Below are 27,847 nucleotides of genomic sequence, written 5' to 3'. Positions count from 1 at the left end.
GAGCTCGTCTCATTGTGTGAGAATTGTCATAATGTACAGATTAGTCTTGTCTGTTGAGAGAGCTGAATGTGATTGACGAAGTAGAAAGTTACAATTCTTCCCTAATGTTCTTTATTTCTTTCTCTCTTTTTTCGTCCGTCCTCCCGTTCGACTCCTTCGTCCCTCCGTCAGGGTGATCTTGGGATTCCTGGAGAGCAAGGGGAGATTGGGTACAGTGGAGACAAGGTACAGTATTACTCCCCCCCCCCCAACATCTATACACATGTCCACCGACATATGTGGACAAACATAAATCACCAGACTCTGCCCACGCATGCTGCGTCCAACACACACATCCAGAGTTACACAACTTTTGTTGCAGAAATGTGCCTTTTGTTAAATGACCTAAGCAGATGTGTGCAGTCTAGTTTATGGAAACTCTTATGTAAACCCTCCTCGTTTGTCTGCGTGTGTGTGTGTGTGTGTGTGTGTGTGTGTGTGTGTAAGCAAAATCGAACCCTTTTAGCATCGCAGGACAGAGTGGTCCCAAGAGATCTCAGACACACTGAGCAGAGTCATGCACGTCTAATGTTTCGGATCCCCTATAAAAAGAGATCAGGGTTCTGCTTCTGAATGCCGTCTGACTGCCTGTCTCAGTTTTTGATGTGTTGTGTTTGTATTGGACAGGGCATCCAGGGGGGTCCAGGTCTACCGGGCATCCGTGGGAAACCAGGACCACAGGTTAGCTCTACAAGCTGTAGGCTTATATTGAATGGACGGATATGACGCGGGTGAAGATCTCCTCGCGTACGTCTCTGCAAGAAAGCCAATAAGACGTTTCTCGTGTTCTCGTTTGTCACAGGGCAAGATAGGGGAGAGAGGCCCAGACGGCACAGCTGGACCACCGGGTCCTGAGGTTTGTATTTGTCATTGCTGCGTTGTGAACGTGTGAGTCTACATTTCAGAAAGACAATAGAAAACCTTTATTTTTTTGTATTTAATTGATCGTGACAGGGTTTCCCGGGTGACATGGGACCTCCGGGAGAGAACGGCCTTGAAGGACTAAAGGTGAGTTAGTCTTATCAACTGGTTTGTTTCAAAACGTAGACCAGATCGAGACAAAGAGTCCATGGGAGCAGGTCTGTGAGGGCTTACTTTGACGATGCTAATAGGCTGATGTTTTGAACATTTTCACAATCTTACTTGAGTCCGTTAGCATGCTAACGTACAAAGTATCGAACAAATTTGACCTGATCATGGTGTGAAAGGATTCACGAGGATTAATTCTTTTGGGACTGTAATCAAAATGTCATGGTAATCCAATAGCTGTTGAGATATTTCAGTTTGACTGACCAAAAGCCACACCACCCATGGCTAAAAATACGTAGCTAAATACACACATTTACCGTTACACATTAGCATTCATTTGACTGCTTATTGCCCATGCAGGGAAAGCCAGGGGCCAGAGGTTTACCGGGACCGCGAGGGGTACCGGGCTTGGAGGTAAGACCGCCATATGCCAGCCCACATCAGAATAACCACAGAGCTTCCAATGGGCATTAAAAGTTTTACAGCACAAGGCTTCTCTTTACTGAGGGCTGCTTTATGCCCCCCCCCCCCCAAAAAAACATAATTCACGCTAAGATCAATATCATCTGTTTCCAGGGAGACGAGGGACCGATCGGACCACCAGGCCCAACAGGACTGGAGGTGAGTTGTAAGATAAACATGTGGTGCTGGTGGAAATGAAGAAGAGAGAGCTGATAACAGGCATCACTGTTACCAGTAAAGCCTGTGAGAAAATAGCATTCATATGTGTTTAGTCATAGTGTGTGTGTGTGCATGTGTGTGTGTGTGTGTGTGCTCATGTAAGTTTGCATGTTTGTTTAATCTGTTGCAGGACAATCTAACCATCTATTGTGTGCATCATAAGGGTTTCATTCCATATTCTCTGTATGTTTCTGGTAAAGAAATCAAAGAGAGAGAGACAGGAAGCGTTAGAAATGTCTCCTAGTCTATGGAAACCCAAACTCCAGAATCTGTTTCCATGCTTAGTAATGCACAGCCTCGTGTTTAGCAGAACAATGAAATCCTTGCATGGCGTTAGCCACCCGGTCTGCAGTGGAAGCCCACTAATGTAACTCTGCATGTCATATCAGCCTGCGGAGTTATTATAAAATACGTCTGACTCACTTGTTGTCTCGGACGCCTTTAAAAGTATGCAGTTTGATTTTAATTGTGCGTTCAAAAGCTCGTTGACCCAAAGAGAGCGCTCCTCTTGATGTTGTCTGAGTTGATGAATCAGGTTATTGTTACGGATCGCTCTCGGTTTGCATCGGAGAGAAGCTGAAGATATGTAGGGTTGTAGTTTCATGGTGGTTGTTTTTTACGGCTTTGTCCCCTGACGGTCGTGCTCTCGCGATGAAGGACAGCCTGCAATTCATGCTCTCGGCCACCAGGGGGTGATAACTGCCATCGCCAAGTTTATAGGTGGTAAGATTTATGGTTGCCATAAAGTGCTAGAAGATGTTAATGGCTCACTGCAGGAATAAAATATTTGCTGATTTCTCAAAACCTTCATAGAAACACACAGAAAAATGACATTTACGCTCACAGACACTCTTTCAACCTCACTAGTCTAACCTTTGTTTCACTATTCCAGACCCTCCCTGTTTATCTTTTACTTCTTCCTAATCACTTTCATTCCAACCCCCTCCTCTCCACACTCCCCCTGTCTCCAACCCACTCAACTTGTCTCATTCTCTGACCCCTTCTCTCCTCCGTCCGAGGGGAAGTGGTGTATGTATGACTCCTTCAGGAGCTGTGATTGATCTCTGGGCCAGGTGCAACAGGTCCTACTCCTCCACTTCATCCTCCTCAGCCAGCTGTCTTTTAGCTTAACGGCTCCGCTCAGAATGACACCCTGTCTTCAGCTTCTGTCTCCCTTCTTTTGTAACCATCTCCCTCGCCTCCTCACTTGCTCTTCATCCCTCTCTCTCTCTCTCTCTCTCTCTCTTGTGCAATCTCTGTTCTTTCTCTAAGTGTTTGTTCCTTTCTTTGGTCAATGCGGTCAGTCACCAACGTAAATCTTAACCAGGTGATAAGAAGTCACAAATCCTACAGCTCATAACAATTCTCATGTTACTACAAGAATCAGCTTTTACCGTGTGCTTCTGAGTGAAATACAGCGTTCGCCTGTACTGTCTTACGAAAGCTGCCAACCTTTCTGGAGTAAAACTTTGGAATCGTTGAGTCACTCTTCAGGAGTTTGGCGTCGACATCTCTGACCTGGAGTTATTGCTGGTAAAAAAAAAAAAAAAGAAGCACTTAGCCCCCTCCTCTTAACCCCGGGAATTACTGTCCGTGCAAGAGGAACATTACAGTCATTGAACACTTTCCCAGCGCTGCCAAAACGTCCCATCAGCATTACCTGCATGTGACGCCATAGCACGTTTCAGCGGCATGTTCAGTGAGCTGCAACAGCTGTGGACTGTTTCCCAGCTCACTCCTCAAACTGTCATCTCACAGGAAGCAGATCCTTTATATTCATGGAGGATTTGTGAATAATGTTAATGATGCATCAAGTGGCAAGTGTGTGTGTGTGTCTTCACTGTTCACTCTTGTCCTCTTTCAGGGTAGAATGGGCAGAAAAGGTTTCCCCGGGAAGGTTGGGCCGGAGGGAGTTAAGGTGAATAAAGTCAAATTGTTTTGCTTTTTGCTCAAAATATGAAAAATAATGAATTTAATTATTTTAAACAAAAGACTCACGATATGTTTATCTCTGCAGGGAGAGACCGGTGTTGCAGGAATAGTTGGAACGATGGGAGAACGAGTAAGAAATGCTGACATAGCCACTTCTATTTTTTTTTTTCCAAATGTCTATTCATTCAATCGTCCAACACTGAGTCTGTGTATTTCAGGGTTTGGTGGGTTTCATCGGACCTGTGGGAGAGGCGGGACTGGCAGGAGAGAAGGTAAAGAAAAACGTTTTCTTTCCTTCTCAATGTATTCATTTAAGTCCTTACAAGGTGACTTTGAAGACTTAATGTGGTGCTCGTGTGCATTTAGGGGGATCGAGGGAAGATGGGTCATCCTGGACCACCTGGAGAAAAGGGAACAACGGTAAGACACAACAAGGAGGAGCGAGTGAGAGGTTGGAGGGGTTTAAGTTTCACAACATTTGAGAATGCTCACAAATGATTTTCTGGCTCTGTCAAAAAGAAAAGGCTAAGAAATGGTCATCTTAAACTAAAATGTGTGTGTTATTCCCATGGGAATATACTGACGTGTGGGATTAGGTCAATACCGTAAGAATATGCCAAAAGGGAAAGGAGGCACATCAACTCATGGACAATTTAGAGCCATGTTTTCTAAAGCGGTGCTTTAGCACTCGGCGGGAGGCCTTGAGCTGGAAAAAGTCGTAACATTTGGTTTAAACAAAGGAGGAACCAGTTCCAGTGATTTACCTCCTTGACGGTAGTTAAAGGTCACAGGAAGTGCCGACTTCTCATTCTCGAACACCTAATGCTACTGGGATTCGCTGAAAAGAATAAAAAAAAGAGAAGAAAGCCGGTGATCCATTTTCAGACATCTGTTCGTATTTAGTTTTCAGTCTGCAGGACACCTGAGTGCCCCCTAAGGGTCTTACTCTACCTCTCTCACACACCTACCTGGCTCTCTCAAAACAGAGCAAATGGCCGCTTTTGTCATGCAGTGACTGTGTCTGATAAGGACCCAATGTAAACTGTATGACTGGCTGGAGTGGATAAGACTTCAGTCATCATTCTTACTGAAACAGAGAGATGTTTCCTGCTGGCTGACAGCCAGTTGGATTTGACTCAGGACATGACCACACACACACACACACACACACACACACACACACACACACACACACACACACACACACACACACAAACACACACACACGTGCACACACTTATAAGGAAGTTGTCTGCTCTGACTCTCAGCTGCAAAACAGAAACAGACCCTCTGGAAAAGGCTGCATCATACGTGGTGAAGGGAGCTGACCAGCAGACGTCGTAGCCGCTAACAGAGAGCTCATGCTGCAGGCGTTGTGATTTATTTTCCCGTGGATGCATGAGACCAGAGCTGCCTACTGTGCTGTGGGTTTGCGTATTGGTTCGACTTTATTGCACTCAGCTGATCCGAGTGGTCGGACTTCAAATGCTCCTCGTTACATAGTTATGCTTTTATAAATGGTCCGGCCAAAAAAACGAGGTCCAATAAAGGAGAAAGAAAAACAGCCAAAAGCAATATGTTTTCAGATATAAAATCATCTCCTCAGGTTGTCCTTTTACACTTTTCCCCATTGTCTCTTATTGGAGCAGAGCTTTTCTGCAGATGTATGTGTGTACTTGTGTGTGTGTGTGTGTGTGTGTGTGTGTGTGTGTGTGTGTGTGTGCGTGTGTGCGTGCGACTGAAATCCAGTTTATAACCTCAAACATTATATGAACGTAGAATTCAGTGTTTCTGTCTTTAAAACCTGTCACATTGCATGTCTTAGCGCATCGTAGTATTGTTTCCATCATACGGTTTCGTGTCAGTTGTAATCTATGTGTGTGTGTGTGTGTGTGTGTGTGTGTGTGTGTGTACATATGATAGGGTCACCCAGGGACACCAGGGGAGACGGGGCCTACAGGACCACCAGGAAGACCAGTAAGTCACCACTCTTTCGCTCATTTTGCACTTTCTCTCTTCTTTCCACTTGATCCTTTTTGCAGATGATAGTAAATAGTCAATGAGCTGTATAGTTAGGCTGTGTCAGATAAAAAACAAACAAATGACGACAGCTAGAAGGTGAACAGATGAACAAAGACGTCTTTGCATCCGTGTATGAAATCTTTTTTTGCAGTTCGTAGCTTGTAGCGTTAGCAACCTCCACCTACAGTCTGCAGTGAAGGTTCCTCTGAGCATTATGGGAGCTGACAGCCTCCTGCTGAACCCGCATTACCCTTCTGTCAGTCAAAAGCGCAACACCTATAACCAATTAGGAGCTGCCCCTGCCTCCCCTCGCCCTGTCCTTGCCACGGTGTGGTTTGACAGAGTGCGGGCTGAGCTCCGGTTGAAGGTGGGGGCCAACTGAGCCACCAAAACAAACATAAATACGGGGCTCTGGGGTTCAGCAGGACGGGATTCCTGAGCTGGCCCTTTAATTGGTGTGAGTGACAGATCTAACAACAAACCCCATAGTGTGTTCCCGAGGTCAGGCTACCCCCCCCCCCCCCCCCCCACCCCCGGGTCAACAACCTGGGGGCTCTGTGCTCTGTCAGTGTAAACCTTCGTTTTATCTCTCCTTCCCTTTTTCCTCCCCCCCCCCCCCCCTCTCTCCCTCTTCATCCCCCTCTTCCTTTGTTTGTCAGGGCTCTTCTGGAGCGGCTGGGCCGGCCGGTACCAGAGGACCCAAAGGCTTACGGGTAAGTTTGAAGATTCACACCTTGTTGTTTTTGCAGCTTAGCTGTTAACATGCTGTTCTGCATGTCGGCGTGTCAACAGCTTCCAGAGCACAGAGCAGATCATGAAGGAGTTTAGATACACGTTCTTGTGCCACTGCTGTCGCTGGGCGGGTGAACGTAATGAAGCGATACGGAGCTGCCTCTCGACTGAGGTCATGTGTGTCTAACGGACACAGGCGCTCGCGTAACACACTCTCGGGTTCAGAGTCAAAGCACGAGTCTGTTCCCGTCTTCTTCAGAAGTCAGTGCTCATTGTAATTGCAGGAAGAGCTCCGGTGATGTAAAACAAACATCATTTTTTTATTCCATATCAATGGAACAATGACTATTACTTGAAGGAAAGAGCCTCCGTCAATCCAGCGACATGACATATGGCCTGGAAAATGTGAATGTGGAGTTCTGGAGGTTGCTTTGCAGATAATTTTATGATTGATGGGGAGATTAGCAAAGCAAACTTTTCATTTTTGGTTAGGTGGAGGTTTCATACTCATAAAACATCAGTCATAAAAAAACACAATAGCAGCTTTTGGACCTGTGACAATTTTAGAAATCCAACTTCATATTTTCCTGTTTTCATCACATCACAAGAGCGTCCACCTGATGTAGACATTTAGTGTCTGAAAGCCTCCAGTGGGCTCGATGCACATTGTGCCAGCACTGTACATCCCTGTATGCTGATCTACAATAACTAAAATGAATTTATCATAGTGAGAATTGACATTGTTGAGTTCACAGCTATAACTATATTCATTTTGGCATCGTTCCATGTTGGTGTGTGTTATTCGATACACCTGTGCTTCTCCTGTTAAAACGAGTTAAACAGTTCTTCTGTGGGAAAACAAACGTCTGTCAACATAACTGTAAAATAACTCAAGAACGTTCGACCATAAGTAAACGAATCCACTGCCGATACAGACGCCAGTAATCACCTGAGATTTGTCAAATTGCAGCGTTGGAGTCTCAAAAGTGAAATCGTAAAACCACTCGTGTTTTTTGACACATGAAAACAAGCGAATAGCAGCTGGAGCTTTAGCTGCTAAATACCACCAACAGAAATTCTAGGCTTGTGGAACAACATGCAGCAAATGAATTATTGTTCACCAAGGCTATTAAAGTGGATTCCAAAGTGGCCGTAATTAATGACGATGATGACTTTTGACAACGACGATGACGACCGCAGCGCGGCGATGATGCAGGAGTCAGCAGGACGCATTTAAATGGATGTTTTAAGGGTCAGCTGATACACCTCAGCTATTATCCGCTGTCCTTTATGTGCTCCCTCGTGGAGTTCAGACCTTTTCAGAGCTTTTTTTTTTCTTTTCGAAAATGCCTTTTATTGCTGCGGTCCACTGAGCCAGCTGGAAAGTGGGACGCCACGGCAGTGAACCTCTTTATCTGAGGCGTCCACGGGAGAGATGGGCTCCGCTGTGGTTGGCCCCGGACACACTCAGTCTGAGGGTGTGTTTCCAATTAATAGGAAGGTCTGCAGCTTCCAGCTCCAGTAAATCTGCCTGCCGCTTCGTGACTTACGTTGGGTCGTCTAAACTGAAAAACCTGAGCGTTGCAAGCCAGAGGACTTCATGTAAATGTAATACAACCGCAGATACGCGCTCTCACGTGTCTCATTCCCGCTCCCGCAACCGCACACAAGCTGCGTCTGCACAAAAACAAATAATTTAAAGTTTTCATGTGTACGCCTGGACAAACAAAATGCCCCCTTTGTTTAATGTTACGAGTAAACAGCAAACGGATTTCAATGAAGAGACGCTATGAGGGGTGATCCGCTCTGTGAAACTCAAATACTATAAAGTCTCGGATTCAGACGGACAGTTTCAGACTCGGTGTCCTACATGAAGGGCTTTGCCATTCACAAGACGATTCCGACTGTGAATAAAACATCTTCGTGCTAAATGAGACCATATACAACCGCTACACAGATTTAAACACCATATGTCTTTGAGATGTTGGCCTGAGCCACAAAGCCTTAATGTTGACAGCGATGTAACATCTGGCCTCACTCTCAGAAACATTGGCACCGGACTGTGTTCTTACATGGAATTATATTGTGGAGTCAGAGACCAGAGAGAAAACTGCATGTTGACACCAGACCGGCTACGAAGGCTAGCGCCGCGATCGTCTCTCTGTTTCTTTCTGTGCTTGTGCTTTAATTTGTGGATGTCAGCCATGAGGAATCACCATTCTGACTAATTGTGCTCTGTCTCTAATAACTCCTCGTGACGTCTGACCAAGAAACCCTCGGCTAATGTGTTGCATATTGAACAGCACATTTATCTCATCGCCTCTCCCTCTCGGCAGTTATTATTATTGAGCTTAAAAGATGTTTTTGATTGTTTTGGGTCAAATCTTTTCTGTCTTTGTTTTTGAATTTTCTCTTACAAATCAGCGTAACTCAATCAATTAACGGTGAAGCATAATATTTGAGTGAACGCGTTGTTCCGTGGCCCGACAGGGTGAACTATTTTACCTACACACCGGTTAATCCGGCTGTGTAAACGCGAGCAGTAGGTAGCAGGTTACCCCCAGACAGGAATGTTAATGAGCGCTGCTTATCCAGCTCTTATGTATAATAGGCTTACAGCACTTACAGCTAGCGGCCTTCTCCCACTGTCACCGACCGCTCGCACAACGAGGCCGCCTGTGTGGCTGTGTCATGTTATATCTTTCTCTCTCCTGTACAAGATCGAACGATTACGAGAAAATCACTTGTTATTCATAATCGCCGTTAGCTATGGGGACCCGTGGAGCATCACGGTGCCTGAGGAGCCGGCATCCTCCACGGCGGAGAGCAGAACGTCGTGCAGGTGCAGAGCAGATGGACCGTGTTGGTCCACTGCCTGCCTCCCATTTATCATCACTGCTCACTAGACTAGCAAGCCTTTAAGCACTCTAGACTGATTATGTTTGACCGTTGCACCCATGTAATCTAAACAGTCAGACTGCTCTGACAGTGTGTGTGTGTGTGTGTGTGTGTGTGTGTGTGTGTGTGTGTGTGTTTTAAGTGTGAACGGTACGTACCTGTGTGCCCACACTTTTGAGCCCTGATTGTTTAATAATGCAAGTCATAGACTGGGTTGTTGTTGGCATGGGCGCACCACTCGGAGCTGTTTATTGACAGCGTGTTGTGTCTGTCTGGCTGTGCTACAGTGACCCCTGTTGGTGAAGTGACAGCTGTCTTGTGTTTCAGGGAGCGATAGGGCCTGACGGTCCAACAGGAGAGATGGGGTTAGAGGGCAAGACGGTAAGAAATCCGACATGATTTTGTGCATTTTTTTGGGGAATTTCCTCGTTGGAACTAGAAACACTCACAAAGTCAAGCTGTGCGGACACATTACTAATGACCATAAAGTAGCATTTATTACTGTCAAAGTTATATCCTCCGGCATAATAAATATATATCTATCTATCTACAGTGAAGTGTCTCAGCACCTTGGCTGTCTCTCATCCTCCCCTCTCTCCACAGGGTACTGATGGTCCTCCAGGAAAAATCGGTTTCCCCGGACCACAGGTAAAACACTGCGGTACTTTTCTACTTTTCCACTCCTTCCGCTCATATATTTTTTGTTGGTGGTTATGTTCCTCTGGAGAGGCAAAGCATCAGAATGATTTGGAGGACCTACGTGATACCAGGAGTGTGGAGGCCCTCGGTCAGATACAATGAATTACCTTTGGAGGAGAGAACTGTCCTTGGACGGTTTCTACACACTGCGGGCCAGATTTACACATGTGACACTTGAACGCACGGCCCATTGGTGGGGTTTGAGAATATTTACTCAGCCTGCAATTAAACCCCACTTCTGGAAATTATTTGGGCATATGCCTGCTGAAAATACTAACGATCTTTACGTCTAGAAAGGCTTGTAAATCTAATGTATGAAGGGTCCATACATTACGGCCATGGAGAAAGACATGGTTTAGTAACACTCAAGGCCAAGTTCAAGTTTAGTGGCTACACACCCACAACCCTCTTTCCCCTGTTTCGTTTTGAGGTTTGGTCAGATTCTGCTGTCCTCTAACTTCTTCTTCTTACTGTGTCCCTGCAGGGGAAGATCGGAGAGTCAGGGGAAACCGGGCCTAAAGGTTTTCCGGTGAGTTCACTTTGCTCGTACATACACATAATGCATCTGCTACTTGATAAAGAAGTTCTATGAGTAAACAACCCATGCTCTTATTGTAGCTATATTCTGTTGCTGATGGGATCACCTTAAAAAAACCTTCATAAAATCTATGCATGCATGTAGTGTGTAATGAAAGTGAGACGGTGTGTGAGCATGTATTCTGAACTCACTTTCCTCTCTGTCGCCAGGGCATCCAAGGGCCCTCAGGACCTCCAGGGGACAAGGGAATAGCAGGCGAGCCGGTATGACTTTCCAACTGCGTCTCCATCGTTTCATGAATCTCTCGTTTTCTCATCTTCTCTGCATCTTTGCCTCTGACATGTCTTTCCTCAGTCTCTGTCCCTCTGTCTCCTTCTATCATCTTTGTTGAGGCCCAATCTTTTACAGTGTTCTTTCTCCCTTTTTCATAAGCATACTTAATAGTTTTACTAAATTCTCTTCGGCGACAAACAGCACCTGGATTCTCTCTGCCCAGCCTTGTTAGCTCCAAAAACATCATGAATGTTTATGAGACATATTTTAGAAGTTGTTAAAAGTATATTTGCTTGTATTAAATGTTTCCTCCAGAGCAGCCAGAGGCTTGTCTCATGCTTCACACATGAGTGAAGCATGCTGGGTGACGGCTCGTTAATAGAAGTGCTAAATTGCCGAAACTTACGGTGAAAATATATGTGCTTATTGCAATGATGGATACAACCGTAGCTGCAAAAAATATTCGCTGTCCTCCCTGTGGTTTTATTTAATGCACACTAAAAAGATGGATCGTCAATATTAGAGACAGGCGCTCGTTGATTAATTGTTTTCATTGGTACAAACGGATCACAGGCTATTACTCTCCTGTTTCTAATTCATTAAAACATGGATCTCTGCTATTAATAATAATTCCTATTGCTTTCTCAACGGGACACTCGGGCAGCTGAATGGAATTCACTTCATACGTACCTACAGTAGTAAAGACAACTTTTATGAGAGAGGCTTACTTTAAAATGTGTTTAGTGGTTCAGTTAGCATTTTAATAGGCAATATACATTTGCAAAATCATGTCAGCTACAAGCTATAAGAGTTCCATCTGCACAGTTTTGTGAGTCGCTAACAGTTTTTTAACAGTAGTGTGGATTTAGACCGATAGATAGATCCAATCACAGTAGGAGGACTCAGTGATGTTTCCCAGCAACCGCCTATAAACACGAATCCTCCCTTATTAATATACGCTGTTGAAAATCCCCCTTTTTAACTCCTCGCTCTCCATTGTCTCGTCTCTTGTGCCGCACAGCTGCTTTCACTGATGAGACAATGCGCTTCTGAGCCCCGCCGTTAGCTCTCTTTGAAACGTGAATTAAAGACCACACAGATGACTCCAGTTATACCATCATTATTGTTTGGACTGGATGCAAGTCAAGCAGGGAGCGAGCATTATTCATATGCACTGAGAGTCAGACGTATTCATGGCAATGCAGCGATGTTTAGAAGCATAATTAGTGACAGTTATTCTTTGCATTCAGAGCCAAACTGCTTGCAGATGGTTTACTGATGTATCTGCAGTTGGCTCTTCCACAATAAACCCCAGCCAGGGATTTTCTATTTTTCATACTTATTGTATAAGATCTGCTGTTAATTAATGGGAAATATCTCCAGCTTTTGGTCTGATTATCGCTAAAGTAAATGTGTCTTCATCTCATAGGGATCCCCTGGGCCACCAGGAACCGTGGGACTGTTAGGAGAAATTGGTCAAAAGGTGGGACATTTTGCAAACACACACACACACACACACACACACACACACACACACACACACACACACACACACACACACACAAAGAGTATTGTGAAGACTAAATGATTAAATATGTGACATCTGTTTTTCACCCTACTCCAGTGAATCAATAATGCTCTCTGATTGAAGTAATCTGTCCAATCAAACTAATTAACCCACATTACGGAGGTGTCCTCTTCCTCTTGTCCTCTCATGACGTAATGGACCTCACTCCTGACGTATCGCACATATCTAACGCCAAAGACTCATTTTCCTTTCCTCCATCCTCTACGTATTTATAAAGGGTCCTCCGGGCAAGGTGGGGGAACCAGGACTGCCGGGCGAGCCAGGGGAGAAGGTGAGACAACATATTGTTGCATGTTTACCTCAACGGTTGCATGCCTACATTGATCAAAAGACTGTCTAAAACTACAATAGTTAATATCAAACAGCACCCAAGAAAGACAGAATGCTCATGTGTTTGTATCTGTGTGTGTCAGGGAGCCATTGGACCTGCTGGGAACATCGGAGAGCAGGGACTAATAGGACAGCGGGTCTGTTCATCACCATTAAACTCTATCAAATATCTGTAACGTGGTGGAGCCGTTCATTTCATTAAACTTTGTATTTGTGTGTTGTTTGTGTGTGACAGGGAGAGTCCGGCCTAGAGGGAGAAGCTGGTCCAGCTGGTCCCGATGGAAGCAAGGTGGCGTCTCTTCCTAATTAATTAAAGATATGAGACACCAACTCCAAAACGTAGCCATGTGCTGCACTAGTGATCTTAATCACATGTTTTAGGTAAAGAAACTTAAATTGAGTCATGTCTTTATGTGCATAATGCTCAGGGTGAAAAAGGCGACACGGGTCAGGAGGGCGACAACGGAGAAAAAGGTGAAATCGGGCTAAAGGGAAAAGAGGGCCCACCTGGAAGTCCTGGACGCAACGGCGTCAGAGTAAGTGGTCTGTCTTTCTGGTCAAATCCATACACGCATATGTTTTGCCTTTCTTAGGCTGTTTGCTAATGTTGTCATCTCTCCAAAGGGTCCAGAAGGGAAACCTGGCAAATTTGGGGAAAGAGGCAAACAAGGGTCAAAGGTATTAACGTTAAATCACCCTTAATCCTTTAGAAAATCAAAGCAATGACATGGAGATGCTATGGGGTCAGCTGCTCTGTAACTTATCCTTTGTGTGTGTTTAGGGGGCCAAAGGTCATCAAGGTCACCTAGGGGAGACTGGGACGGTGGGGAAGACCGGACCGCCAGGTTTCGTTGGGCAGAAGGGCTCCAGAGGAACCATAGGACACGTGGTAAAGTGGAACAGTAATGATTTCACCACTCATTTTTGAAGACACTGTTTTAATAAAGTTTGAATGCAATCTAAACTACACGTACGTTTCATCAGGGAGCTCCTGGTCGAATGGGTCAACAGGGGGAACCTGGTATTGCGGGTTATGAGGTAAGACTACTTTAGGATAAGTAAGTGTCTGCATGTTGTTGATGGCCATCGGTGAATCATTTCACGTAACATCCTGTCCTGGGTCTGTCTTTGCAGGGCCATCAGGGATCACAGGGCCCCATGGGGCCTCCAGGACCAAAAGGTGAAAAGGTACACCTCGTTCACTTTATGTGTACCACTGATCTCCTATTCTTCCTTCTTATCTGTTCCCAGTATATCAAAACAAATACAAAGACAGAGGGCTGATTTCACACATATGGGGACGTTGTTAGATTTTTGCTTCCAACCAGTCATGTGAGACGCATCTAAAAGAAGGCGTGCACAAAGTAAACCTTTCAGGAACACGTTTTAAAAGCTTGATACGGTGTATTAAACATCTAAATGTTCGTTGTTCTGATTTGTATCTGCAGGGCGAGCAGGGGGATGATGGGAAAGTAGAGGGTCCTCCTGGTCCTCCAGGTGACACAGTAAGTCACACCTGACTTACTTTTCTCCGTCCTCGTCTGCTGTAAGATTGCATGAATCAATTAATTTGCCGTTAACTCATTTATGTGTTGTTTTAACAGGGCACTCCCGGTGACAGAGGAGAGAGAGGAGAATCAGGAGATCCGGGGTATGAAGTAAGTACCCTCACTTCAAGCGATTTTAAAATAATTGATTTGGGTTTGTGTGGTTTATATTCTGTTGCTCTTCCTCAGGGTCAGGTTGGTCTGGATGGCGAGAGAGGCCGGTCTGGAGCTCATGGACTACCTGTGAGTGTCAAAACTTGGGGTTTCCATACACAGTGTGGTCTACATAAACAAACAGCAGGCATGCTCACACAGGTTGTCTTTGTGTGCTTTCATTAACAAAACTGGTCATTTCAGGGACATGCTGGACCTCGCGGGCAACAAGGACCCAAAGGGGCCAAAGGAGATCAAGTAAGGATGTCAAAACAAAACCTTTTTGTGTGCATGTTTGAGGGGTCTGAATGATATGCACTCCTATTTTATTGTCTGTATTGCATTTTACATTTTCTCTCTCTTAAGGGTCAAAAAGGCAAAAAGGGTCAGTCGGGACAAAAAGGAACCAGAGGACTGGAGGTAAGTTAACGAGTCTCCATACGTCCACACGGCTTCGGTGACTTTCAGTATTTACTTTCACTCTGCAGATGTTTTGCATAACCTCAGCCTTTTAACGAGTTTGTCTCCATACAAAAGCTTTAAATGGATTAAACTAGACGATTGTGACTCGAGTGAAAGACGGATTCCTGATGAGTCCTCTCTTCTCCTCAGGGTGCGGGAGGTCTTTCCGGTCCCAGAGGTGTGGTGGGTCGAGAGGGGCTGGAGGGTGTGCCCGGGATGGATGGAGTCGTGGGAAAAGATGGCAGTAAAGGCATGCCGGTGAGACAGACGAATAGATCTAACAGTTGAACAAAGGCCTCATCCTCTGTTGAGCTCTGAGGACAAGGAGCTGACTGAATCGCCATCATTAGCTCCTGCTAAAATAGAACTGTTAACGGATTGTTCATCTTTGTGGTGAATCGTATTCATTCGGCCTCCATGATGTTTATTTAGGGAGAGCATGGTGATGACGGGGAGGCTGGTCTTCCTGGCAAAGCGGGCTCACGTGGTAAAACTGGCGGTCCAGGACTCCCGGGAGAGCAGGGGACCTTCGGACCAAAGGTAAGAGGGATGAGTATTATGCTGTATAGTGATGATTAACTCTCCATGAGCGATCTTCAGTCATTTCACCATTTATTTGTCCATCCAGGGTCAGCAGGGTCTTCGAGGCCAGAGTGGACCTCCAGGGAAAAGAGGCTTCAGAGGTGGAATGGGACTACCAGGGCCACAGGGAGACCAAGGACCTAAAGGACAACTTGTGAGTAGCAAATGCAATACAGGAAACGACTTATCAATACCCTGAATGATTTCACTTCAGAGATTCTGTGTTACTGATTGTTGGTTTTAATTCTTCTTCAGGGTGATACAGGGGAATCAGGTTTTCCAGGAATCCTGGGAGTTTTTGGACCACGGGTATGTTCATGCGATTCCACAACAGCCACAGACAAACCCACACGTCCATTAAAAACCAGCCTGTGTTATGATCCCAAATCTTCACCTTCAAATAGAACAACTCAGTCTAGGAGGGCGATGGAGCGTTTGTAGCGTTTTGCTAAACTGCAGACTAAAACGTTACACACACTGAAATCTGTCCAGGAAGTGGATTACTCTCTAAGAAGTTAACTTCTACTTCTCAGTCTTCTATTATACAACCATATATATCCCATTTTAGACATACATCAAATTAAATAGCATTGGCTCATCTATAGCTATTCAGTGAGGAAACACTGAGAGTCACTCAATGTCCTCAAGTCTTTCAAAATGAGGGTCTGTTCTGGTCCCATCACCGGATCCCATCTACAAACGGCACACTGTGAAGCAAACAAATGTCCTCCTCACCTCCTGCCCGTCACCTGCTTGTGTTGCTACCTTCTGTAACAATCCCACCATCTCCAAAGTTTCCATTATGTTCCACAAACACATTCCAACTGTGTGCGGTTTAGGGGCTGTAAAAAAAAGAATCGATTCTATTGAAATCACGTCACAGAGTCCAACGCCAAAATCTTTGAAGACAGCTGGAAACATTGTCTTCTGTATGGAAACAGTTAGGGGGCGTAAGATGTTCCGTAGCGAGACCTAGATGTAGTTAGGAGGTAGGAGTCGTTTTAAACAGGTGAGTGTGCGATGAGGGTGTTTTAAAATATGTGTCTCTGCTGTTTTCAGGGGCCTCCAGGAGACTTTGGGCCAAAGGGCATACGGGGGCCGAAGGGGCCGCAGGGCACGATGGTGAGTAGGCTTGTGATCCAGCTTACTCTGATGAAATGTACTGAACCTCTTATTTCATTGTCTTCCTCCTGTTCCTCTCCATCAGGGCAGAGGAGGAGTTGTTGGCCCTGTAGGAATTATTGGTCCCAGTGGAAGCGCAGTATGTATTATACAGATTAAGAACAGCTTTAACATTTATCTCTCCGCTGTTAGTCTTCAGCCAACTGACTGCGTACATCTCTTTACAGGGTCCTAGAGGAGAGAAGGGCAATCGTGGAGAGACTGTAAGTCTCGATTTCTAACCACATCTCCTCTTTTCAGTTTGTGTTACACTTTGTTTACATTGTCCGCTGTGTAAAAAGCAGATTCAATGACGATATCCATGCTGAAAATATCTCTTTTCTCTCTCTGCGCAGGGATTTCAAGGCCCACAGGTATGTTTGCATAGTGTGTCATTTTCTGTTGCTGCAGATCATTTGTATTTTCTACGGTCACTTAATTAAAACCTCATCCTGCACGTGTGTTTTTCTTCTTCATTAGGGGTCTCCTGGACCTCGTGGACTCCCTGGACTTCCAGTAAGTTGTCCACCTTTTAAGCAGCTGTCAAACAAACATAATGTCATTTTCAAGTTGCAAAAAAATAACCTTTTCTTTTTTTTTCTTTAGGGTCGCCCGCGTATCCCGCTATCATTTGTAAGTCATGTTTTGTTTGCCGATTTAACTAAATCCAACATAAACTGAAATGACGCTGGTGAGATAATTAAGATTCCGTTATTTTCTGCAGGAGGAAGACGGTCTCTTGTTTATGGATTCACACACCCCACTCAGGACTGAGGTTAGTGGAGCGTGACGTCAACATCTCTATTGTCGCCCGTTATCTTTTAATGTTTTGCGAACAGCGCAGACTCATTCTCTTGGTTCTGTACTCCAGAATAAGCCGGTGATGGACCTGCCGATGCTGGACCAGGGCGCAGAGATCTTTAAGACCCTCCACTACCTCAGTAACCTGATCCAGAGCCTGAAGAACCCACTGGGCACCCGGGACAACCCCGCCCGCATCTGCAGGGACCTGCACAGCTGTGAACAGAAGTTAAACGATGGTGAGGGTGTTTGTGTGTTGTGTTGGAAACAGACACAGGGAGCAGTTTCATATTTAGATAGACTTATTATTAAATGTGTTTGCATTTTCAGGCACTTATTGGATGGACCCCAACCTGGGCTGCTCGTCAGATACAATAGAAGTCTCCTGCAACTTTACTGGAGGTGGACAGACTTGCCTAAAACCAATAACTGTATCCAAGGTATTTCAGACACAATAATGACATCAGCAAAGATTATACAATTCAAAGAAATATTACACGCATGAGTACATACCAGACTTGTTAATCGGCGCCTCTTCTGCCCGTTTGAGCAGCCGACCGTCAGCGTCGGTCGTGTCCAGATGAACTTCTTGCACCTGCTGAGCTCGGAGGCGGAGCAGCACATCATCATCCACTGTCTGAACGTCTCGGTTTGGAGGTCAGCTGAGGATCAGCCGGCCGCTCAGAGCTCTGTGAGATTCAAATCGTGGAGTGGGGAGGTGTTCGAGGCGGGAGGAGAGCTTGAGCCAGAGGTCATAGAAGACTCCTGCTGGGTAGGACAGACAACATGTCTTCTGGCTCACTGCCCTTTAGTTGACATCATTCCTGACATTTCGTGTAGCCCCGATTGAGACGTTTATGTTTTAGACTATAACATGTCTTGTTGTATCCGGGTTTCAGGTGAAAGATGGCCGCTGGCACCAAACCCATTTTGTGTTCCACTTCCTGGATCCCTCTCTGCTCCCTGTGGTTGACATCTACAACCTCCCCAAGACTACACCTGGCTCACATTACCACCTAGAAGTAGGTCCCGTATGCTTCCTGTGAGGGCTGCCGTGGAAGTCTTCTGAGCGTGGAGGGACGGATCACCAGCCCTCGGTGACACCCTCATGCGGGGCGTGGAGATCGGAGCGATCTCCTCCAAAATCCATGGCAAAATAATCCAAGCGAGTACAAGCCTCCCTCCAAACAGATCCTGCTTCACTCTTCCAAACTCCCATTGGACTGCAGACACAGAGGGAGGAAGCACAGGGGGGGGGGGGGGGGGCTGGAGGGCCAAAGAAGAGCTTTGGAGGAGCAGGGGAGTTCTTGCACTAATAGCTTCTCCATATGGCAAAGGCTTCTTCAAGCTCTTCAAGAAGGATCTCCATATGTACGCCCGCTGGGAGAAAAAAAAGGCTCTATGCCACACAATCTCTCGAAAACATTGCTAAGTGAAGGGAGACCAAGGCCAAGTTAATCAGCGGACATTATAGTAACTTATTTTTTTAACTGTATACAGTCTGTATACTGTGTGTACTTTTTTTTTTTTTTAAATACCAGGAATTCAGTTCTGTTAGGAGAGAAGAATTAAAGTAATTGGGATCCGTTAAATGTACATATATATATATATATATATATATATATATATATATATATATATATGTATGCTTATTATTAACTTTTATAAATGTATATCTTATGTAAAGAAATAATCTTCAAGTGCAATACAAAATGAGAAGATAATTTGATATTTTAAACTCATATGGAAGGATTTTTCAGGGGTGCCATTTTATTTTCCTTTTGGTGCTAATCTCCATGGTATCTTGCCCACGTGTGAATGAATCCAGAGGCAGGCTCATCTGCTTAAATTGAGCAGTGATCACATCCGTATTTACTAGCGCTCCAAGTGGGAGCTCACGGCTTTTAGTCTCATCTCAAATGTGGTAAAACTAAACTCTCAGTGGTGACGTCTGAAGCCACACACTGACGCACACAAGCCGTCCACATGGAGCAGTCAGTGCATTAAACACTTATTCCTATACTTATTATTATTCATACATTATTGAACAAGATGCCACTGATGATTAGGGAGAATATCTGTGGTTGTAAAGGTTAAAAAAAAGAGTATGGAGCTCTAGTTTTCAGTAGTGTTTTATTCATTTCTCTACAACTATGGAGGATCAGTCCCTTCCTTAAGGAGGATAGGAGACAGGAGACACCACACGGTACCGGGAGTCTCCTCCTCTTCTAGCCCACTCACAGTCCACAGACTACAGGTACAGGCATTCCTTAGAGGACAACTGAGCCACAGGAGAGAGGAGAGTGGGTCCACCAATCAAAAGGAATCTTCCGTCCCATCCTCTCTCTCTCTCTCTCTCTCTCTCTCTCTCTCTCTAACGCATGGTGCTAAGTAAATGATCTAAGGTGCTAACCATAGTGCTGTAATTACACCACTTTGCTGAAATATTCTGATGTTCATAGTGCATGCTTGCTTAGATTAATACAAAAAAAAAGTCAATATAATATATTGCCATAGCTTCCATAATGCACTATAATGATAACACCCATCCCAAATGACATAGTTCCCCTAATAGTCCGAAGCGTATTCTGATTAAAAACATTTTAGAGATAACTATAAAAACTAAAAACAGATTACTCCTTTTGTATCCAGTATAAATCACAGGGTCTGAAGTATTTTTTAACAATAAAATTATCTTATACTCTGTACAAAGCCCCCCCCCCCCCCCCCACCCCCCCACCCCCCACACACACAGCTGTATGTAATATTTTTTAGAAACACAACTAGTGGAGATAGTTTTGATTCAATAAAAGTCTCTTTGTTGTAGCTGGTCACAAGTCTGTATAATTGTGCAAACCTTGCTGTAAACAGTCGATCCCCTCTTGCTAATTTAATGTTATTTAATGTTGTTAACGTTGTTGCTGACTGAGCAAGTTCTGTTGGTTGAAGCAATACTACTCATTCTGACAACTTTATATATCAGTTTGCCCAACTGGTCTTGGAGTTTATAGATTTTTATGTGTAAATTTGGGGCTCCAGAGAACAAATTTATTTCAATGTTAATTATCTTTTATTTTTTTAATTTTTGTTCATTTGCTTTATGTTGTTTTTCCTCTATGATAATCAAACATGTACTGTACCAGGACTCTGTGCTATTCTATAACTTGTGTTTTAAATAATTATGCAAATATGTGAACATTGTTTCTTCTTTTTGTAAATCTGTTGTAGACATTAAAACGAGCTAAGAATACCTCACATTTTTACACATGACTTGGAGCAAAGATTTTCTGTTGCCTTTAGAACTAAAGCCTGTCTGGAAACATCAGCCACATGCAGTCAGTCAAACAACACCAGCATCCTTTATCTGTCTACTTCAATAAATACTTTCACTTTGTGTGTGGATTATTCATTTTCTATTGTGGCTGAATGGCTGGAATATCCACAAACATATCAAATGAAAAACATGGTGTGTAAAATAATTTTAAATAACTTACACAAATATTTGAAGACAGATTAAAAGAAATGCAAGGATCTACCGATCTATTTATTAAGAGTCTAATGCATTAAAGTCAGAGTACAGTTAACAATTGTATATGTTTAACATAAATTCGACATCCTGCTCACCCAAGGTGTGGTGTCTGAATACTTTTATATGGTGTGCTAAATATACAAGGGTTGTGATGATGGCCACTGATTTTGAAACTTTCATTAGGAGACAAACGTTAAACGTTATTGCTTGATTGTGTGACGGCAGACATGGTGTAACTGGTGCAGCTGAGAGATACACACCATGTTGATTCAAGCAGTCACATCAGAAACACAGATCAAGACCCAACAGAGAGCTCACGTCCCAGGATACTCAGCTAAAATGACAAGGATTGCGTTGTTGGGGGTTGAGGATGTAATCTGTTGGGAGGCCCTGGGGCAAAAATGTGCTGTCTGGCCCTGAATGACCCTAATCCTCCCTCCCTGTCTGCAACGTTTTCTTTAAGTCCAGCGCAACCAGTACTCTTATGCTGGACTAAAACTGTATTAAGAATATGTACCATGTGCTACAATATAAACAAAAGTACTAATAGTTTTTTAACTAGATTTTGACACGGGGCTCATCTCCATGAAAGGACCTTAAATTCCCAAATAATGCAGAATCCTACTTAGTTACTATTGTACTTATACTTATCGTGTTAATCCCGTAAACAAATTTGCAATTAGTTAAATTAGCAAAACCAACTGATGCGCAGTAACCGGAGGCTTTTGGGGCCCCTTTGAGTCTGGGGCCCCACGTTGCTCAAGTGGTAATCCTACTTTGGTTGAGCCAGTTATTGGAGAAAAAGGGAGTTTTGGGTGTTTCACACCATTGCCTTGGACACCAGTGTATAGAGAGTGAGTGTTGTGTGCAAAGTGCAACACAAAGGACTGAAACTTGCATACATTAAGTACAACAGCTGCTTTGAGGCACATCTGTACGGTGGATGAAAAACTAACACCGTGCATCTGTGGAGAAAAAAATATATCATGATCAGCAAGATAAAATCACATTCTTACAATAAAAGAATGACCATTTAACGCCTTAATTGCACACCGTGAAACTGTGCCCCAGCCCGGTTGAAATGAAGAGTCTCACCGCTTGATGTCGCTATTGTTCTCTGGATAAATTGAATTTGGCGCTGAACCAGCTGTTTACACCAGTTTACACCGAAGAAGTTATAGATCTCTCAGCCCTTTAGCGCTCAGCTAAATGGATGGAATATTTAAATATAGTCGTTACTGTACACTTTTTTTCCCTACTAAATGTTATATTTAGCCCACAGCAGTAAGTGTTAATTATTCCGTCCCACCATGCGAAACACCCACCATTACACTTGCCACACACATACAAATTATGTTTAAACATACTCTGATGAATACGTCAACAAGACACACACACACACACACACACACACACACACACACACACACACACACACATGCACTGAAAGGACGCTCTGGCAAATAGTTTGTATTGCTTCAGTTTCAATCACAACATGATCCAAACCCCTGATAAAAGTTATATTATTTTTTTACTTGTGTACTTATGTTAAGGATGCATGACGCACACTTGACACAAATCTATGTTCCTCTCGAGTAACCGATGTTATTACCGGTGTGCTGCTTATTTATATCGCACTTTAGCAACAAGCAACAAGACTGCAAACTCTACACAGTCTATGCTCTATACTTGTTTTGGTATTATTTTGTGTTACATGAACCCTGTCAGACTGTGATGATGCATATATGCCAAGAATGAATAGAGTGACGGGCTGACTAAATAACCACACGTCCCCTTTTTCTTAAAAGTGTGTTGAGACAGACGGTAACACGACTACATGACTGGATACCGAAGGACCAAATTCAGTACTTTTGAGCCTCTACGTCCCTCCCTTAAGTGTTTGTCTTGGCCAATCGCTTTTTCCCAGTATCCACCCTGTTCCATGCTGCCTTTATCCTGCTCGTAAATTCTTTATTTGTACGTCGTAAACAATAAGCTTTGCATTTAAGCATCGTGTACAAACACTTTATGGGCTGGTTCTTAAACAACCATAGCACACAATCTGTGTTTTTATACTGAACATCGTCATATTCATCTTTTTAAGGCATCTTCTGTGGGGTTTCGGTGGTACTTTCAAATGTTACCCACGCAGCCTGAAGGCATCACCAGTTTCCAACGTCCACAATGGTGACGTTTACCTTATCGTGATGGCGGTAGCCTGGACTATTTTGAATTCCGTCCCGCTTTTTGAACTTTGCGTTAAGTCTAGTCTGTAAAATGTGTTGTTATTCTGGAGAGAACACGAGATAAGTGTGCCTCAGTCATGGATTCCGTCCTGGGAGCCGATTTGACGCTCCCCGTTGACATCAATGGAAGGTAAACTCCGCTACTTATAGCTAGCGAGCTAACGCTAGCATGTTAGAGAACGTTATACCTAGCCGCGGTAACGTCTATGTCCTGGTTAGTTACTGCTACACGGACCCTGACTATTAACTGGAACAACACATAAGCACTCAACTTATCACACATTTACTATAACGTTAACGTTATTCTGAATTACGTTAAGTGCACTAACGTTACCCGTAATTAATGTGGGATACACAACGTCATTACCCTTTGTGTGTATAGCTTTTTAACGTTATCGTTAGGTCTCACAATAAAATGCTTTTGTTTATTTGTTGGTGGTAACGTTATTAGTTCATATGACATTTGGATAAAACATCTAAAATAATGTTGACATAGCGTTAGCTATCTACAAAACTTAAGTTACGCTAGGTAGCTAGTGGTAAATGTAGTTAGTTACCTTAGCTAGCGTAACGTTACATAGACTTATTTATTTATTTGGTTTATTTATAAATATATTATCTGCAGCAACTGAATGACTAGCCTGACTTTAACTAACGCTGGTTAATGGAGAACAGTATTCTCACTAATGCAAATAATTCGTTTTTTACCTTTTAGCTGAAGTAACCTATGGGTTTTTAGAATAAATAATAGCATTTATACCTAAAAAAAAAAAAAAGAAGAAGAATCAGAGTTTGGTGCTGCCACTTTTACTTAACCCAGAAACAGAGACCAAAAGAAAAAGAAAAGTGCAGTCGAGACACTGGCGCAGATACCAATCGTGTGTAGACTACCGGTAGTTCTTTCCGTTAGAAATCATATTCAGCTCGTTGAACGTTGCTGTGACAGTGATTGGTAGGTCGGCTTGTTGACCTGTCATTGTGAAAGAAAGCGGAAACTATCAGAGCCAGTTTTGTCAGTGGAGACAGAAGCAGCGACGTCTCCCTGCACTCTTTGCACCAAAATGTGGAGTAACATGTCATACTTGTTTTGCTTTTTTCCCGCGTGCTATACGTGCCATGGGTGAAGAGTGTGACCGTGGTAGGTAAACTGTGCATTATTAGCTCTGCTCTTCAGTGCACTTGCTGGATAGAGTTTATCTAACGTTGATCTACAGCTCTCTCTGCTCCACTGAAAGGCTAGTTATAGCTCCTATGTGTTTACGTGTGTAGTGCCCTTGGTTCGTCTCCTTTTTAAACGACCTAGCTCAGCTGTGTCCTGTGTTAAAGCGGTGATCCAGGTGGTAAGCGTGCCTCAGTAATCCAAGATGTCAGCTGATATGTGTGGTGTGAATTACTTATTTGGTAATTCTGAAACCTGATTCATTTTACCCTTGACGTATAAAAAAAAAAGCATGTCTTTGTACTGTTAGTTGCTTCATTTATTGCTGTTTTCTTATTAACTGTAATATTGTTGTGAGCCTTGCCGCTTCCATGTTTGTCATAAGCAATTGAACAAAGTGAGAAGAAAGAGGAAGTCACTGTTTACAGGCTCTTACATTGTTTCCACTGGGTGCTGCAGGGGTTTCTCCGTTAATAACACTGACAGATGTGGTTTTATGTCGTCTGTTCTGTATGAGAGAGTTTCATTTGTGACGGTTTCTATTGAAGTTGTCTCACATTTTTATGTTTTATGCTTTACTCTCATCAGGGCTCTTGTTGTAGGGTGCTTCCTCTCCATTTACACAGGAAGGGGTTGCTTAGCATATGAAACCTCAGTGATGCAACACATTTTCACTGACTTTCAGTGTGTTGTGGAGGATTATTGTGCTCCTGCTGCGCAGGTTTTCCATTGTTTAGTGTATCACAGGGAATGCTTGACCGATTTGACATAAAATACTCTTTATTTTTGTTGTTGTTGATCAGTGTCAAAAATAGTAATTTCATCCACTGTGATGTAAATCCAAAAGGGATTTGTGGTTGAAATTGGCACAGAGTCTTCTTGTCTCCACTGTATTGCACTGAATTATGGTGCTTTATGTTAGTTAACTTTGTTGTGTTGACTTTGTGTCAAAGCAAAACAAAGATGGGGAAGAGCGCTGTGATTATGGTTTTATTGTTGCAGGCTGACACTGTGGAAGTGTTATTAGAAGAAGAATATTCATGAGTCACAGAAAGCGTATTGAAAAAGAATTGAATTGGAAGAAATGTATTAAAAGTCATATTAATCCGACTCATCAAATTTTCTACAGAAATACAAAACACCAATAGAAATGTTGCACAAAATGTGCACAAAACTGTCATTTGTGCACCCATCCTTCAATATTATTCTTATTCTTTTAAGTCATTTTATTATTATAATGTTGATGATGCTTAGCTAAAGCACAATCTGCTAAATTCTACATGCAAAGAACATAAAACGTATCAATGTGTAGACATGAAACGTAAACAAATCATGCTGGAAAGAATCCCATTGGTCTTTGCTGAGGTGAACTATAACAGCGGCAGCAGCTTCCACTGCCAGGGGAGGTATGGGAAGTGGCCTAGTTATGTAATGCTAGAATTATATATATATTATTAGACACGAGGGTCGAGGTTGAGCGACATGAGCTTGGACCCAAATACTTCGTGTTTTTGTCATTGACACGCGCAAATGCTAGATTTGTGTTTTGTCAGTACAATCCTAGTTCCCTTTGTGTCATTGTGATCCAGATGTGTGTTGCTGATGTTTGGTGCATTGTACGGTGCGAGTGACGCCACTGTCCCATCACTCTGTGCTGCTTAGCTGATCAGAGCCACAGACGTCTACTTGTCTACCAAAGAAAGCCTTCTCGCTCCACTGGTTTCTCTGTTTTTCTGTCGGCCGTCCTGTCTGTCTGAACATGAGAGCTGGGCTGCCACTGGCACATGGTCTCACACGCACACACACACACACACACACACACACACACACAGAAAGGACGCGCTTCCAGAGTGGATGTAAATGAAGAGTCATTCTTGAGCTATTTATGGATTGTTCTTGGGGCTCAGTTGAACTGGCCAGCGTGAGTAATACATAAACACGGCGCATTTATGTAAAACCATCATATTCAGAGTGTGCGCTTACACTGTGTGCACTGATAGAGAGCTTGCTTTGGTCTCTGTGATTTTGATTCCTTTTCCCAAATATTTGTGGTGACTAGGCGGCGTCGCTAACAAAATGATTTTGTCCACAGCTGCAGACTGCCAGACTCCATAGATGCTGGAGAATATTCCCCAGACAGCATGACAGGTACAGTAAGACTTTCTTTTTGTTCTTTGTTTTTTTGTTCTTTGCTCAAGTTGTGTCTCCCTTGTGTGTTAATTAATACCGCTGTTGAATCGTTGCTGTGACCTCCCACGGTTGTGTCCCCGAAGCTGTGATGACGAGGGATTAGCTGTATGATGTTAATTAGCTAATCCTGTTTCTAATTCATTGTCCTGCTCTTGTAGTGTGACAACAATACACTCAGGGCTACAACAATACACACAAGCCAGTAAACAAATGATTTCTACATCTAGGTCAGCAGCTGTGGCTTTCGTGTTGTGTCTCTGAAATGTGTTTCTAGCTCAGTAGCTAACTGAGTTGTGCTGACACTATCGGGTCTGAGGTTGAGATATGAAAATGAAACTATATTTAAAAAAACATTTAGTATAAATAACCCTACATATCAGCTGAAGTCTCTCTGTACTTCTTCCCCCTTATGCTTACTTTAACACAAATGAAGCCTGTGCTGAAATCGATGAAGAGAATAACGAGGCCCATGCTGAAAATAACCAGAATTCTACTTTAATCATAGAATTTAGATCAAACTGTAAGGCTAGTCTCTGACTTTTGTAGTCGTGTCAGATACTAGATTCAGGAACTAAAGGGGGGATAAATACCATCTGTAGAGATCTAGATTCATGTTTACATCGACAGTCCAACGGCAATAAAGCAACATTTCTTTAAATGTAGAAACTGATATTGAAAGTGTGAGGGGTGATGGAGCTCTGCCTGTCAGAGCGTCACACTGTGACTCCTCAGTTAGTATTGTGAAATGTGTTGACTAGTGTTACATGATCAGCTGTGGGCTGCTTTCAACTGGTCTAAGCATGGCAGCTCACCAGAAGCTGTCTCACCTCTGACGCCTTTACGGTGAAAAGAACTCTTGCTTTCTGTTTATCTCCCTAAAATAAACACAATCCTGAAGACAGGGAGAGTGAGTTGTTCTTGTAAGCAGTGAATGATCTCTGCGCTATAGAGAACACAGTGTGTGTGTGTGTGTGTGTGTGTGTGTGTGTGTGTGTGTGTGTGTGTGTGTGTGTGTGTGTGTGTGTGTGTGTGTGTGTGTGTGTGTGTGTTTTGTCGGTTTAAGTGAAAGTGTATCAATCTGTTGTTTCACAGCTCCATCCTTCCCTGACAAGATGTCCCCGATCAAAGCTCTCACCATGAAGGACTATGAGAATGTGAGTTCATGTTTTTTTTACATGAAAACAAAGCGTGTCAGTCTAAGGTTCTGCACTCTGCTTTACACCAGCACTACACACAGGGTATTGTGATTTATTAAA

The 27,847-nt window shown here is 43.6% G+C and overlaps 2 protein-coding genes across 11 annotated transcripts in view; both read left to right on the top strand.

The window, feature by feature from the left end:
• Positions 1-19,043, top strand: part of col27a1a (collagen, type XXVII, alpha 1a) — a 59,566-nt gene extending 40,523 nt beyond the window's left edge. Inside the window, exons 17-61 of the mRNA XM_068706701.1 lie at positions 172-225; positions 667-720; positions 842-895; positions 994-1,047; positions 1,429-1,482; positions 1,645-1,689; positions 3,614-3,667; positions 3,767-3,811; positions 3,900-3,953; positions 4,048-4,101; positions 5,605-5,658; positions 6,363-6,416; positions 9,661-9,714; positions 9,937-9,981; positions 10,517-10,561; positions 10,780-10,833; positions 12,273-12,326; positions 12,649-12,702; positions 12,845-12,898; positions 12,997-13,050; positions 13,190-13,297; positions 13,386-13,439; positions 13,543-13,650; positions 13,746-13,799; positions 13,896-13,949; positions 14,210-14,266; positions 14,366-14,419; positions 14,498-14,551; positions 14,666-14,719; positions 14,828-14,881; positions 15,074-15,181; positions 15,356-15,463; positions 15,552-15,659; positions 15,761-15,814; positions 16,565-16,627; positions 16,713-16,766; positions 16,855-16,890; positions 17,023-17,040; positions 17,147-17,182; positions 17,273-17,299; positions 17,391-17,441; positions 17,538-17,706; positions 17,798-17,907; positions 18,021-18,239; positions 18,367-19,043. Of these exons, the coding sequence (XP_068562802.1) occupies positions 172-225; positions 667-720; positions 842-895; positions 994-1,047; positions 1,429-1,482; positions 1,645-1,689; positions 3,614-3,667; positions 3,767-3,811; positions 3,900-3,953; positions 4,048-4,101; positions 5,605-5,658; positions 6,363-6,416; positions 9,661-9,714; positions 9,937-9,981; positions 10,517-10,561; positions 10,780-10,833; positions 12,273-12,326; positions 12,649-12,702; positions 12,845-12,898; positions 12,997-13,050; positions 13,190-13,297; positions 13,386-13,439; positions 13,543-13,650; positions 13,746-13,799; positions 13,896-13,949; positions 14,210-14,266; positions 14,366-14,419; positions 14,498-14,551; positions 14,666-14,719; positions 14,828-14,881; positions 15,074-15,181; positions 15,356-15,463; positions 15,552-15,659; positions 15,761-15,814; positions 16,565-16,627; positions 16,713-16,766; positions 16,855-16,890; positions 17,023-17,040; positions 17,147-17,182; positions 17,273-17,299; positions 17,391-17,441; positions 17,538-17,706; positions 17,798-17,907; positions 18,021-18,239; positions 18,367-18,513 (3,003 nt within the window). The 3' untranslated portion in view covers positions 18,514-19,043. The remainder of the gene's footprint in view (positions 1-171; positions 226-666; positions 721-841; positions 896-993; positions 1,048-1,428; positions 1,483-1,644; positions 1,690-3,613; positions 3,668-3,766; positions 3,812-3,899; positions 3,954-4,047; positions 4,102-5,604; positions 5,659-6,362; positions 6,417-9,660; positions 9,715-9,936; positions 9,982-10,516; positions 10,562-10,779; positions 10,834-12,272; positions 12,327-12,648; positions 12,703-12,844; positions 12,899-12,996; positions 13,051-13,189; positions 13,298-13,385; positions 13,440-13,542; positions 13,651-13,745; positions 13,800-13,895; positions 13,950-14,209; positions 14,267-14,365; positions 14,420-14,497; positions 14,552-14,665; positions 14,720-14,827; positions 14,882-15,073; positions 15,182-15,355; positions 15,464-15,551; positions 15,660-15,760; positions 15,815-16,564; positions 16,628-16,712; positions 16,767-16,854; positions 16,891-17,022; positions 17,041-17,146; positions 17,183-17,272; positions 17,300-17,390; positions 17,442-17,537; positions 17,707-17,797; positions 17,908-18,020; positions 18,240-18,366) is intronic.
• A 4,173-nt stretch (positions 19,044-23,216) lies between these two features.
• Positions 23,217-27,847, top strand: part of cdk5rap2 (CDK5 regulatory subunit associated protein 2) — a 28,394-nt gene continuing 23,763 nt past the window's right edge. For 8 of the 10 annotated variants that reach the window (XM_068706694.1, XM_068706691.1, XM_068706697.1 and 5 more), the window contains exons 1-3: positions 23,217-23,372; positions 26,494-26,549; positions 27,684-27,745. In XM_068706694.1, the coding sequence (XP_068562795.1) occupies positions 23,320-23,372; positions 26,494-26,549; positions 27,684-27,745 (171 nt within the window). In that variant the 5' untranslated portion in view covers positions 23,217-23,319. Of the gene's footprint in view, positions 23,373-23,958; positions 24,381-26,292; positions 26,323-26,493; positions 26,550-27,683; positions 27,746-27,847 lie in introns of those variants that run through there. The other 2 variants (XM_068706695.1, XM_068706696.1) reach the window with 2 other exon arrangements.

This window comes from Cebidichthys violaceus, unplaced genomic scaffold, assembly GCF_023349555.1.
Source record: "Cebidichthys violaceus isolate CVI_PGR_0920_01 unplaced genomic scaffold, fCebVio1.0.p SCAF_12, whole genome shotgun sequence".
NCBI lineage: Eukaryota > Metazoa > Chordata > Actinopteri > Perciformes > Stichaeidae > Cebidichthys > Cebidichthys violaceus.
The sequence above is the reverse complement of the archived record's forward strand: the minus strand, read 5'-3'. Positions and strand labels throughout refer to the sequence as shown.